The sequence below is a fragment of the Physcomitrium patens genome, chromosome 17 (genome assembly GCF_059467195.1).
Source record: "Physcomitrium patens ecotype Gransden chromosome 17, ASM5946719v1, whole genome shotgun sequence".
NCBI lineage: Eukaryota > Viridiplantae > Streptophyta > Bryopsida > Funariales > Funariaceae > Physcomitrium > Physcomitrium patens.
The window spans coordinates 10,291,807-10,303,930 of NC_143426.1; the positions used below are offsets into that span (position 1 = coordinate 10,291,807).

General features: G+C 38.9%; 2 protein-coding genes and 1 long non-coding RNA gene across 8 annotated transcripts; 1 reads left to right on the forward strand and 2 right to left on the reverse strand.

The window, feature by feature from the left end:
• Positions 1–272: 272 nt before the first annotated feature.
• Positions 273–3,652, forward strand: LOC112294228 (serine carboxypeptidase 24). Of its 2 annotated transcripts, XM_024544492.2 has the most exons (10): positions 273–546; positions 1,043–1,156; positions 1,417–1,512; positions 1,651–1,743; positions 1,877–1,962; positions 2,155–2,427; positions 2,556–2,689; positions 2,822–2,923; positions 3,029–3,134; positions 3,294–3,652. In XM_024544492.2, exons 1-10 carry the CDS (start codon positions 273–275, stop codon positions 3,435–3,437), a joined length of 1,422 nt encoding a protein of 473 aa, XP_024400260.1. In that variant the 3' UTR covers positions 3,438–3,652. The 2 variants fall into 2 exon arrangements, with proteins under 2 accessions (XP_024400260.1, XP_073396350.1); XM_073540249.1 differs by having other exon boundaries at positions 2,822–3,134.
• Positions 3,653–4,289: 637 nt separating this feature from the next.
• LOC149987548 (uncharacterized) lies at positions 4,290–6,789 on the reverse strand. The gene is made up of 2 exons (XR_016497928.1): positions 6,652–6,789; positions 4,290–4,983 (listed from the first exon to the last, which is right to left on the reverse strand). It is a non-coding gene; the product is annotated as an uncharacterized LOC149987548 (long non-coding RNA).
• A 37-nt stretch (positions 6,790–6,826) lies between these two features.
• On the reverse strand, positions 6,827–8,620 carry LOC112294138 (copper chaperone for superoxide dismutase, chloroplastic/cytosolic). 5 transcript variants are annotated; one of them, XM_090243733.1, is made up of 5 exons: positions 8,417–8,620; positions 8,127–8,202; positions 7,865–7,987; positions 7,479–7,711; positions 6,827–7,246 (listed from the first exon to the last, which is right to left on the reverse strand). In XM_090243733.1, the coding sequence occupies exons 2-5, from the start codon at positions 8,152–8,154 to the stop codon at positions 6,908–6,910; spliced, it is 723 nt and encodes a 240-aa protein (XP_090099859.1). In that variant the 5' UTR covers positions 8,155–8,202; positions 8,417–8,620; the 3' UTR covers positions 6,827–6,907. The 5 variants fall into 5 exon arrangements, with proteins under 5 accessions (XP_090099859.1, XP_073396351.1, XP_024400098.1 ...); XM_073540250.2 differs by having other exon boundaries at positions 8,377–8,620; XM_024544330.3 differs by having other exon boundaries at positions 6,827–7,252; positions 8,377–8,614.
• Between the last annotated feature and the right edge of the window lie 3,504 nt (positions 8,621–12,124).

The following is a 12,124-nucleotide window of genomic DNA, read 5'->3' on the forward strand; positions in this document are numbered from 1 at the left end:
GCAATATGAGTGCAATAAACAGTTCAGGCAGGCAGTGCCTAAATTAGCGTCAAAAGCTGGTTGTGATTTTTCTGTATCGTTCTGCAGCTCTTTCCCATCAACCGTGACGTCGCAGCTGCATTGCGAGCTGGGCGGAGCATTAATTGCGCTCTACCCTTGAACGAGTACCATCCGCTTGGAACACGCTTCTTTTTGGGCTCCCATTAGGACACTTCTCCTGAGGGAGACGTATTTGGAGAAGACCTGATTCATTGTTAGCAAGAGCGGAATAAATGTTTAAGATGGGAACGATGAGTAAGAAGAATGCGTTCAGTTTGTGGCTGTCTTGTGTTACAATTTTTCTGGTTTTGGAACAAGCGTCCGTGGAAAGCGCAGACGCCACACAGAGAGTGCAGAGGCTGCCAGGACAACCTCCAGTGCGCTTTGAGCAGTATGCAGGATACGTGATCGTGAACGAAGAGAAAGGCAGGGCCATCTTCTACTGGTTCATCGAAGCAGACCACAAGAAAGCCGCGACAATGCCCGTCTCGTTTTGGTTCAACGGAGGTGCTAACTTTCTCCTTTGCCTTAGAGACTTCTAAAATCTTAATGCTTCAATGGCCTCCACCAAAAAAAACAAAAAAAAAAAAAAAAAAAAAAAAAAACTGTTGGAGAAACGGCCCATTTCTCAACATTGTGCAACAAGATTTCTGCGTTTAATTGCCCCAAGTTCGCGCAGCTGTGTTTGTCACTTTGTCGCGACATTACAAAGTAGTCAAACTTCACAAACATCGCCTTAAGAATTTCTGCAGACAGTAATATTTGAAGTCGGGGCGTTCAAGGCGCAATGTAACTAGCTGTATAACTTTAGATGCTGTTTCGAAGTTGCTGTAATCGTAGCTCATGAAAACCGCTGTCATGCACGGTTGTAGTTTTTTTTGCGGGTCCAGTCTGCACAAGGTAAAAAGAATTAAAGTAGATATAGTCTGGCACAAAGTTCACGCCCTATGATTTCGCTGATCTTAATAGCAACGAGCGGTGTTGGGTATTGTTGTCGTTGCAGGGCCAGGATGCTCATCTATAGGAGCTGGTGCAATGTCTGAGTTAGGCCCCTTTTATAACAAGAACGAACCTGGCGAGTCAGGACTGGTGCGTAACAAACATGCGTGGAACAAAGGTACACGCTGTGGAACACAATTTGGAGCCCCGACGCTGATTTTCGCAATATTTTTCAACTGGAACTAAGCAGCTTCGATAGCAATCCTCTGATTTTCAATTGAGATTTCAAAACACAGAGCTGGTTCAGATAAAACCTTGGCCTCTTGGATGCTCCTGGTAAAGGTTTTATTGAAATGACTCAATTGCTTCCCTTGTTGTCACTCGCGCCACTTTCGGCAGACTTAGTTGAACCTTTCTCATTGAATTCATGTTTTGCAGCTTCGAACATCGTTTTCGTTGACTCGCCAGCTGGAGTTGGTTACTCGTATTCCAACACCTCAGCTGATTACAACTACTTAGACGACGAACTTACAGGTAAAGCATTTAGTATCCGCCACGGCCAAGTCGAGTCTAACATTTCCGTGTCCTTCTAGTACCGTCAAATATCGGGACGGTTCATCCAATGTCGTTCGATTCTGATCATCTGATGAAGTAAATGGGTTTTATCTGCAGCTGTGGATGCCTTGGCTTTTCTTGTGGGATGGTTTGCGAAATTTCCTGAGTACCAGAACAATGAAGTGTATCTCCTCGGTGAGAGCTACGCAGGTAATGGTTGTTCAACCTCCCAAAGCCCGATAGCTATCACTGGGTCTTCAACCTTACTTGCCTCATATAATTTAGTCATTTTTTCTTTGGGAAGATTGTAGTTACCAACAGCTGTGGGATGTTGGGCTTTCAGGTCATTATGCTCCCAATTTAGCGAGTAAGATTCTAATCCACAATGAAAACCTCGGGAAACTCGACATCAATCTCAAGGGCTTTTTGGTACGTAGACTTGCCTCTGTTACTCCATCCCACGATCTCTCAAGGACTATATACTTTGTTATTTCTGAGAGAGCTTGATGAAATACTCTCGCAGATATCTCGAGCTGAAGCAAGTTTTTTTTTTTTTTTTTTTTTTTTTTTTTTCATATCTCATTTAGGGCTTGAGTCCAATGATGTGGGAATCCTGGCCAGATAGGAAATCCTTGGACTGATTCCTACTATGACAACAAGGGCGCCGTGGATTTCTGGTACCATCATTCTTTGATCTCGGACGAGACCTATAACGAGATTCAGAGGAGCTGTGATTACAGACTGGAACCTGCAGTAGGATTTTCCAGTAGCGCCGCCTGCCGAAACGCTGCTAATCATGCCTCCAATCTCGAAATGGCAGAAATTGATGCTTATAATATCTATGCCGGTAACTGCAACTCTGCCAGCGTCAACGACTCGGCCTTGGTCAAAAGGGTAACCCTCAATATTAATCCTTTCATACGATCACAACCGTGTCTGGAATTGCGCTCACAATCCATCCAAAATCACCGGGCTTTTGAGTTGCCATGCTCCTTGTAATAAGATTCAATTTGTGATGGCAGACGAGGCCAAGTTTCTTCCTCGGTTTGAAGGACTCCAACTTCTGCGGACCTGACACAACTACACCTTATCTCAACTTGCCAGAGGTGAAAGCTGCACTTCATGCCCGCCCTGGGATCAAATGGACTGAATGCAGGTAGGCTTACATTCTCCGATGTAATCGCCCCTTTCAATGGATGACAATCTCTACAATTTTGTGGCAGAATGTGAGACAAGGTGGGCAGATTGGTGTTTGTGGACTAATTCATTGTGATCGCATCCTATACAGCCTGCAAATTAACAGTCAATACAGTGTGGCGAGCGTGGTGGAGTCCATGCTGCCCGTTTATCGATATCTTCTCACGAAGGGCCTAAAAATTTGGATTTACAGGTACTACATACTCACTATCTCTTCTAATTTGCTAGAGCATTCATTTTCTATGCATTGTGTGGGATTTCGAAGGAAAGATGGTGACGATGGTGGGCTTTGTTGCAGCGGGGATATTGATGGAGTAGTACCGACAACAGGCACGAGGTACTGGCTTCGACAGCTCGACCTTATTGTAGAGGTGCCATGGTATCCATGGAATCACTCCACGCAGGTATGCTATGATCCGTTACTGGTATTAAGAAACAACTATCTTAAGGAATTGTTCTGAGTTGAATTTAATTTATATTGTGCTTTTCATGAGAAAAGATTGTTCGAGGACTATCCATGGCAGAGTTGATGGAGGAAGCCCTAACACGAAAAATCATGGCAGGTAGGAGGATGGACGCAGGTGTACAAGGGCTTGACGTTTGTGACAGTTAGAGACGCAGGCCACATGGTTCCAGCAGACAAACCTTCCCAAGCTTTGCAGGTATTTAGAAGATTTCTTATTGGAAAACCGCTCCCTAGCTTTTAGTACAGAAAAATAAGCATGTTTAGATCCTCTAGAAATCTTCCTTCTGGCTCAAATTTTCTTCTGCTCCGAGATAACACAGATTGAGAATTTAAGGTGCACTTGTTTTAAGGCCATGACGTTTCAAATCAGGTGGATGATATTAAGTATTCACTGTCTGAATTTGTTGTGAACAACGTTATTTGGTCAATAAAATCAGATCCCCTAACTTTCACTCATGCATGGAACCTACTCTTGCGTATCAAAAGTTTCACACTGATTGGCTGGTTTTCTTGATGACATTACTTAGAAAATGTTGGAAAACTAGCTACCAGTTTTATTAATAGAAAAGTTGCGAATTTTGGGGAACGAGTTTTAGAATTATGTTTCTCTGAATCTAAAATCACCATGAGATGCCCTTGTCATTGACAGTGGAAGTACAACAATTCCATAGGAACGTTTGCCACCGTAATAATAGAGCTGGTGCTTAGCTGTATACAACTACGGTCAAAAGTTGTGAGATTTTTACAGAAGTTGCCACTGGTGCTTACCGTGATGACGCGTATGCTAACCCTGGCTTGCATTGAAATATAAAATTGAATGGATTTGCATGTAGAAGATTACACAGGTGGAAGAAAACCCATGCTTGTCAAACAAGGCACTCTCAAGACCAAATTAGGCCATTTCCTGAAATGCCCCCTAGGATATTCATCCCTTCGCTTCGCAAACGCATTGATTTCTGTTTCTCCGTTAAGGAAATTCTCACGTAAAACCCTAGACATCGTTAGTCCAACCATCAAATACTTGTTGTATTCAACCTAACGCAAGCATGTGAGAAAGTATTGTAGCAGTGCCGCGAATGGATCTACTCTTGAGTTAGATTGAACAGAAATCCGTATTCTGCAGTGTCAGCCGGACTTGTATCGGCTTCATCTGCGGCTTTAGAGTTGCCGAAGTACAACATATTTACTATTCGAATTTGTACTTGGACAAGTATTGGAGCAAACATTAAGTTTTTGTCTCAATCTCCTTCTCATATACTCATTTCACTCCAAACCACAGGCAACGGCTACTGCTGTTTCCTATCGCTTGTACCAATTCAACCTCTAGATTGAACTTTGTGACCCTGAGAGGAATGTAGTCAACATTCAAGTCTGTAGGCAGTTGCATGTAATAAAAGTCTTGGTCACATTCTGTGGTTAAGCAAGACACTGCTCGACTTCTTTTGATCACCACGATTGACCGTGAACTAACCATGAAATAAAGAGGTGAACAAAAAACTTGCGCTGACTTACAAGACGATCATGCATGTTCCCTTCTCTCATGAATTCTTACACTAGGATCTGCAGGGCACGTTCATGCAGTGATTTCAGTGGATTCACGGCATTCAGGAATATGCAGGTGGACGTGAGCCTGGCCATAGACCTTCTGCTGGCTGTGGATTGAAACAGCCCAAGAGTTCAGCACCATCGTTCTTGCTTCTTCTCCACATGATGCAATGTGAAACAGCAACAGTGAACTGTACCACCCACGACTGCAGCAGCTGCTCTGCTCACAATAGTGTCAGTGCCTGTCATCAAAACCACCTATGCAAAATTTTAGCGCTCGTATACGGCAAGTTACTTGTACCTTAGACACACCCAATTCATCAAAATGTCATTCTGCAATGACAATTTTCGACGACCTGAGGCTTTTAGTGCTCCGAACCTCACTCAAATTAGGGTTTGAATCTACTGTCACAAGCACGTTGCTTTCATGTTGTCAATTGTGCCTTTGAGTTCATTATGTATATGATTGTATGCTTTTTCGGATTGATCTCTACATCCAAGGGACAAGATGGGGTTCGTTCGCATAATATATTTTTGGGTTCCCTTGCCCATGTCACTAAATAAGAACATAAATCACTTCCTTCTGGAACAAAACAATTAAAATAATATTACTCACCACAACAAGAAACCATGCCAATAATAACCAATTCTTGCAGTGGAAACATCAATAGGAATTATCATGTTTGTGTATACAAATGTTAGAAGATTTTCAGTAAATTAATAATTAAGGAAGACTAGATTCATTAAAAAGAATACAAGATTCATCTATTGGTTTATTTGATTTTTCAAAAATAAAATAAACTAAAAAAATAAAAACAAAAAAACAAACAAACAAACAGGTCTGGGACATTATAGTCATTTAATAGATTACCAAAATGGGAAGATGGCAGATTAATTTTTTTTTATCTTCTGAAAGCACAACTCTTGTATAATAAAGTATTGAAAGTAATAATTGGTGCAATGATAAACAATAAAGTATGAAATTATACAATGGTAAACAATAAAGTATTGAAAGTAATAATTGGTGCAATGATAAACAATAAATTATGAAATTATACAATGGTAAACAATAAAGTATGAAATTATACAATGGTAAACAGTAAAGTATGAAATTATACAATGATAAACAATAAAGTATTGAAAGTAATAATTGGTGCAATGATAAAAAATAAATTATGAAATTATACAATGGTAAAAAATAAAGTATGAAATTATACAATGATAAACAAATAAGTATTGAAAGTAATGATTGGTGGCATCTAGAATCAAGAATGTTTGCCATGAAAATTCATATTGATGCTAAAGAATATAATTTCAGGAATTTAATATAAAATGTAAGTGTAGTGCAAATCCACTAGCTTTACTATTTCTTTCTATTTTAAAAAAACGACAAAGAACGATACAAGTAAATCAGATTTATGAAATCAAATAAATATAGGTTGATTATTATTATTATATTGGTGTGTGTTCCTAACACTTACATTAAAATGGTTACATGGTGGAAAAACCAAGCAAACAAGTCCAAAGGATGAGGAAGTTTCAGTTCTAACACATATAATACGGCAATTGAATCCAATACAGTTAAAGGGCAATTTCAGTGTAATTATTGTCACTTTGAAATGTCGATCAAGATGGACAGTCGCATCAATTTTGAAACGACAAATATAAATACTGTGAATGGCGAACAGCAGGAATACAGCAGCACACCTACGCACAGAACAGTCTGATAATGTATTAACTTTCAATGAAACACTCAAAAACAAGAGAACTGAGATACTGCCTTGTGACCTCTGATCCATAACTTTCTGCGCTGTTCTAGAAAGCTAGGTGCATACATCTGTCCAAAATGGAGTTGACATCCATGTATAGTAATAGACGAAGAGGGCATGTGTTCGATCTTCAACAAATACCTCGTTTTGAATCCACAAAAAGTGAGTAATACATCTCCAGCATATCATATAATGGGCTGAACACCATTCCAAAATCGCAACTGAAAATGAATTCGCATCATTAAACACCCAGAAACAAGTAAAATAATGCCGCATCGTTGGGGACACCGCCACTCGCAGCTCATAAAGGAAACAGTTTGAGGGGAGCCAATCTTTCATTATTTAACACCCACATGGGGAGGAGGCGAATTGGTTTGCATCCACCGACGCAAGAATTCTACAAGTATGCTCCAGAAATATGTACATGAGAAGAAAAAGGGAAGTGTAAAACTGATGTGTCAGTGAGTGTTTCCCTGCCACAGTAAGAGCCATCGCAGTTGCAGAGCTGAGGGTTGAGGCTGCTCGGTCTGGCACTGTGAGCGATCACTGCTGCTGCCACCCTTGTGTGCGTTTTTCCATCTGCCTCACTTGCTACCCCATACAGCACCACAGAGCGGCCGATCACATCTGCAATACTGAGCCTGTCGTTCGTCGATGTGCTCTGGACGTGGCCATTACAGTCCACCAGCAACGATCCTAAGTTGCCCTCATGGGTTTCGTGCTGCTGCTGCTGTTGCTGTTCCTGCACAGTCACAATTCGGTGAGAGACCATTCTTTAGTGTCAACACTGCATATGAATTAGGAGTTTCCAGCGAGGGCTTTCAAGTGCACCCTTCTCAAACCTTTGCCTAAGACTTGCCAGACGGTTTTGATTCACTCATCTGATGACTCGATATTTTAATGGAGTTTTGATAATTTGTGCTGTTATGATTGATGGAGACGGGATGTTGAAAGGAGGTAAAACTTACCGGGGTAGGGGAATTTGCGCTCGAGGGAAAGTTGGATGCGGGACCAGTGCTCAGAGCGCCTCTGGTTAGGTCACCGTACTCGTGAACAGCCCAGCCATGCGCACCAGGAGCTAAGCCGTCAATGACAGCTTCAATGCTGCATTCTTGCAGCCCGCTGTTTTCTTGGGCGAAACGAACCACACCATGCACGTCTGGACCCTTGAATTCCGCCACAGCAATCGTCATCGGCACGCCTGAGGTCGATTCATCCATTCAAATCACTTTTAGCATATCAATAAAATACCACACGGTTTCACGACTTGTAAGTCCATTGGATTAGAAAGATTAAGTTGCATTAGCGCGAAAGATTGCGACTCATTATAAATCGACAGGGAAAAGGATCTCACAAGCGGATGAATTCGGTTGGGTTTTGGCAAACATGGACTCGGAATACTTGCTGGGCTGTGTGGCGCTCAACGCCTCAAGGATCCTTTGATTTGGTCCAAGCTTTGAAACGCTGCCGGCATTTCCTGGTTTCATATCCAACGATATCATTAGCACGCCGTGCGTGACCATATGTAAAGACGGTAATGCAGACTCAGTACATTCAATACGTCAGGCATTAAATTAGAGGGATCACTTCGACATGGTGATAATGTGCGATTTTACCAGTAGCTACATTCTTGAGAGCTCCCATCACCGAAATACCTTGGACCGGCTTGTTAGTCTCTTTAGAGATTGCCCCCTATATGAGAACACCATCGCGCAATCAGAGTCATACTTCGGACACATTTCATCAACAACTCAAGAAACTCCTTCTCTTCTCAACAATGAAAATTATCAGCAAAATTCTCATAATGTATAGCATCGTTCCATGCCTGTCAAACGGAATCACATCTACGGAAGCAATATTCACAACCTGGTGCCGAAATTCGTCTACAATGGCCTTGGAACTCAACTTGTTAGCAGTCATAAGAGAAGTATAGAAGTTTGCAGTAGCGTAAAGGCATGGTTTAATGTCTTTGCGATTCAAGTTAACGCTAAAACCTTCGATCCTGATCGACAGTGTGAGCAGTTGGCTGACAATATTCGGCTTGACCGGTCAGGACTATATACAACATTGTAATACCGTCTAAAATAGTATGAGCCTCTTACAAATGTTGACACAAAGTGAAGGAAAGGGATGAACTCACGATGATGTCATCGTCGGTCGAGGTCTCAACGATGGTTGTACTACCAGATTTACTCCCATTGTGGTACAAGCTTATACGACACCTGTACTGGGACTTCTCTAAAATGTACTACCACTCGTCAGTTGGGTAACTTGATTGTGAGATTCGAGCTCCAATGCAGCGTCATTCGTTCCATGCCGAACTTCAAAGATTGATATGCTAGATTCTCTGTAACATGTAGTCCTCGGATTTCGATTTTTTGGGTTTTAGTCCAGTAGATGATTTTCGTTTTCGAATACGTGGGCTAGTGCCGAGTGTGGATTCCTTCGAAGATCGTACACAGTACTAGTGTAAACACTGCAGTACTGCAATGGGTATTCACCGCAGAGCGAAGATAGTTGTATTTCTTTTCTTTTTCACCAATTCTAGTAAAAGGAATTCTGGTCATGAACGGCCACGCTTCAGCCTGTGTTCATCGTCTTCTCTCCGACCTCGCCAACCACGCGAAGTCGAAGGCTCTGTGATGCTTTGGCGCTTGATTGGGACATTCCATCTTTGCCTGTTGATTGCGCTCAGTACCCAGCTGCTGTTGGTATCGCGGTGTGTGTCGCCAAGATGGCTGCAGTTCCATTGCCTTTGAGCACGGTGGACTTGAGGCCTCCTCCTTACGCTTTGGTGGGTGCAAACACTCCGCCGCTGCTCGTTGATTGCGCTATACCTGCTGCATTGGTCGTCAAGCTTTGTCGCGGTTGTTCAAAGATTTTGGTCGGGGACGTCCAGGAAGTTTGAGCTTGAAGACTAATCTCATGCATATCTGTGTGTGACAGGATGCGCTAGAGCCTCACATGAGCAAATCGACGTTGGATTATCATTGGGGGCAGCACCACCGCTCCTACGTCAACAACCTTAAGAAACAGATTGAAGGAACAGAACTAGCTTTATCTCTGGAAGATATTGTAAAGACAACTTACAACAACGGACATTATTGCTGAATTGATGCGAATGTGCGTAAATTGCAGGCGTGGAACCACGAGTTTTTCTGGTTGTCAAACCTGATGGCGAGTTAATGAGTCTTCTCATGCGTGACTTCGGATCCTATGATGATCCTTTATGCAAGATGTGCGAAACATGGGAGTTTCACACATCTTCTAATCCTCACTTGGTTCTGTTACTGATGATATTCCTTCGTAGTTGTGCTTAAGCTGCTGTTGTGTAAGAGTGGCCGGTCGCCGGCCTCCTCATCGCAAGAGGTGTGAAGATCGAAGGAACTCATGCATACCTAGTGTGAGTTTTCTAGTCTATTTTTTCCTTAGAAAGAAAATAAAATCTGGTATTGCAGTGTTTATCATATGAGAATATTCATAGCTTGAGTCCCACTTTTCTAAATGTTCAAAGCTTCCAACGAAGTTCAAATTTTTTGTCATCTCTTTTTATCATTTTCCTGGTGACTGATGTTCCAACCATCACTACGATTCAAAGTGAAATTGAACATTCAAAATTTGGATAAAAGAAAAGAAAGTTGTCCTTTCTAGTATGCGATCTGAAGGAGGTCTGTATACTTGGGGAGAACGTGAAATTCCACAGCTTATAAATTTTCTAATTGTTAAAAATTATAAAGTCATATAGTTGATTTTAGATTTAGAAAAATTAGTCCAAAAGTCTTAAGAAGAAAATATTAGGTAGAACACGTTTATTTTCCTACATGGCAAGAGCATTATTATTCCTCTCAAATTGCAAAAATCTTGTTTCAAATTAGGTTTTTATAAAATTTTACCAATCAACTTCAAAAATTGCTTAAAATAAATAGTAAAAAAAATAAATAGAATATAAGATTTTTATATTTTGCTTAATGGTTAGAATTAAGAAATAAATATACATATTTATACTTTAAAAAAAATGATTTGGACCATTTCATACGTTCTTATCACTTCACACTAACAACTATAACCAAGGCTTTAAAATTATATATATATATATATATATATATATATATATTATCTAGTAAAAAATCTTTGTAAGACTTTTCTACCATGTCTTATCAAAGTATCTACAACAATAATATTTATAAATATAAATATATATATATATATATATGTATATACAATCAATGATTTTAATAATAAATCTATTTTTATTTTTAATTTATAGTCTCCATTAATTTATTTTTTATAAATTATTTTTATGATTTTTTATTTAGCTTTTATATCAAATTTTAATATGAATTATGAAATATTATAATCATATTAGATGTTCATATATATATATATATATATATATATATTGGAAAATGTTAAAATGACCTACCAATTTATTAAATCAATTCAACCTATTGTGAGAAATGAAAGAGGTTGAAATAAAAGTTATGAATAGAATGAGAGAAATGGGAGAATTGGGATAAAGAAGGCTAAGAAGGAAGAAAGCATAGGGTGAGAATAAGGAGGATTGGAATAAGAGTCATAATTGTAATGATGGTTTTTAGAGACGATCAATTTTTTTAATAATAGTTATAATAAGATAGATAGATTTAATAAATTAATAAGTAATTTTAACATTTTTCTCTCTATTATATAAAATAGCTTGGATATAAAATAAAGAAACAAAAATACATTTTTATTGGCTATTGACAAAGAAACTTTAAGAACTTGGAAAACACAAGAAAATGTTAGAACCATGAGGATTTCCAAGAACCAAGTGGTTAGAATTCTTAAATTTTTTTTTAATAACTATTTTTTCGCCAAAAAATTATATGTTGTATAAGACACATTATGTCTTTCTCTTGGATGTTCATTTGTGTTGTATTTTTGCCCAACCCCTATTCTCTTCCTCATTATTGTTGGTTGCATTGTATGTTATCATCATTCTTCCTCCTCTTTATTCACACCCAAATTGTGTTTTGCCTTTTTGATCAATGTATTTTTATAGAAAAGCTTTTTTGTTGTACTTGCCAATGTTGCAACTACTACATTCACAGGTTGTGACTACTATGAGCTGAGAAATCTTCTTAGCCATAATATAGTAGGTTGTAACTACTATCCTAAGCAATTTCTATGGTACAATCACTAATGATTTTTCTATATATAACAATATTATGTAATGTACCACAAATCTATTATAAATATAGCCTCAATATATCAATATTCTATATTCTATTAATATAAAAATCTTCTATCATAGATTATAGCTTAAAAATATCATCAATTGTTCCACGTATATATATATATATATATATATATATATATTAATACTAGAAGATCTTTGTGCATCCTAAACTTAATTGATCAATTGTATTACAAGCTTTGAAAAATTTGGATTTAGAAATGATTCTTTTTTACCTCAATTATATAATTCCATGCACCAAAGAGATGAAAAATATATGGAAATTAATTGGAACTTAGGAAAAATGCACAAAAATCTAGAAGAATAGATAAGAACCTATGGAAACTTGAAGTACTCACAAAAATCACAGAAAATAATGAAAACTTAGAAATACAAAGA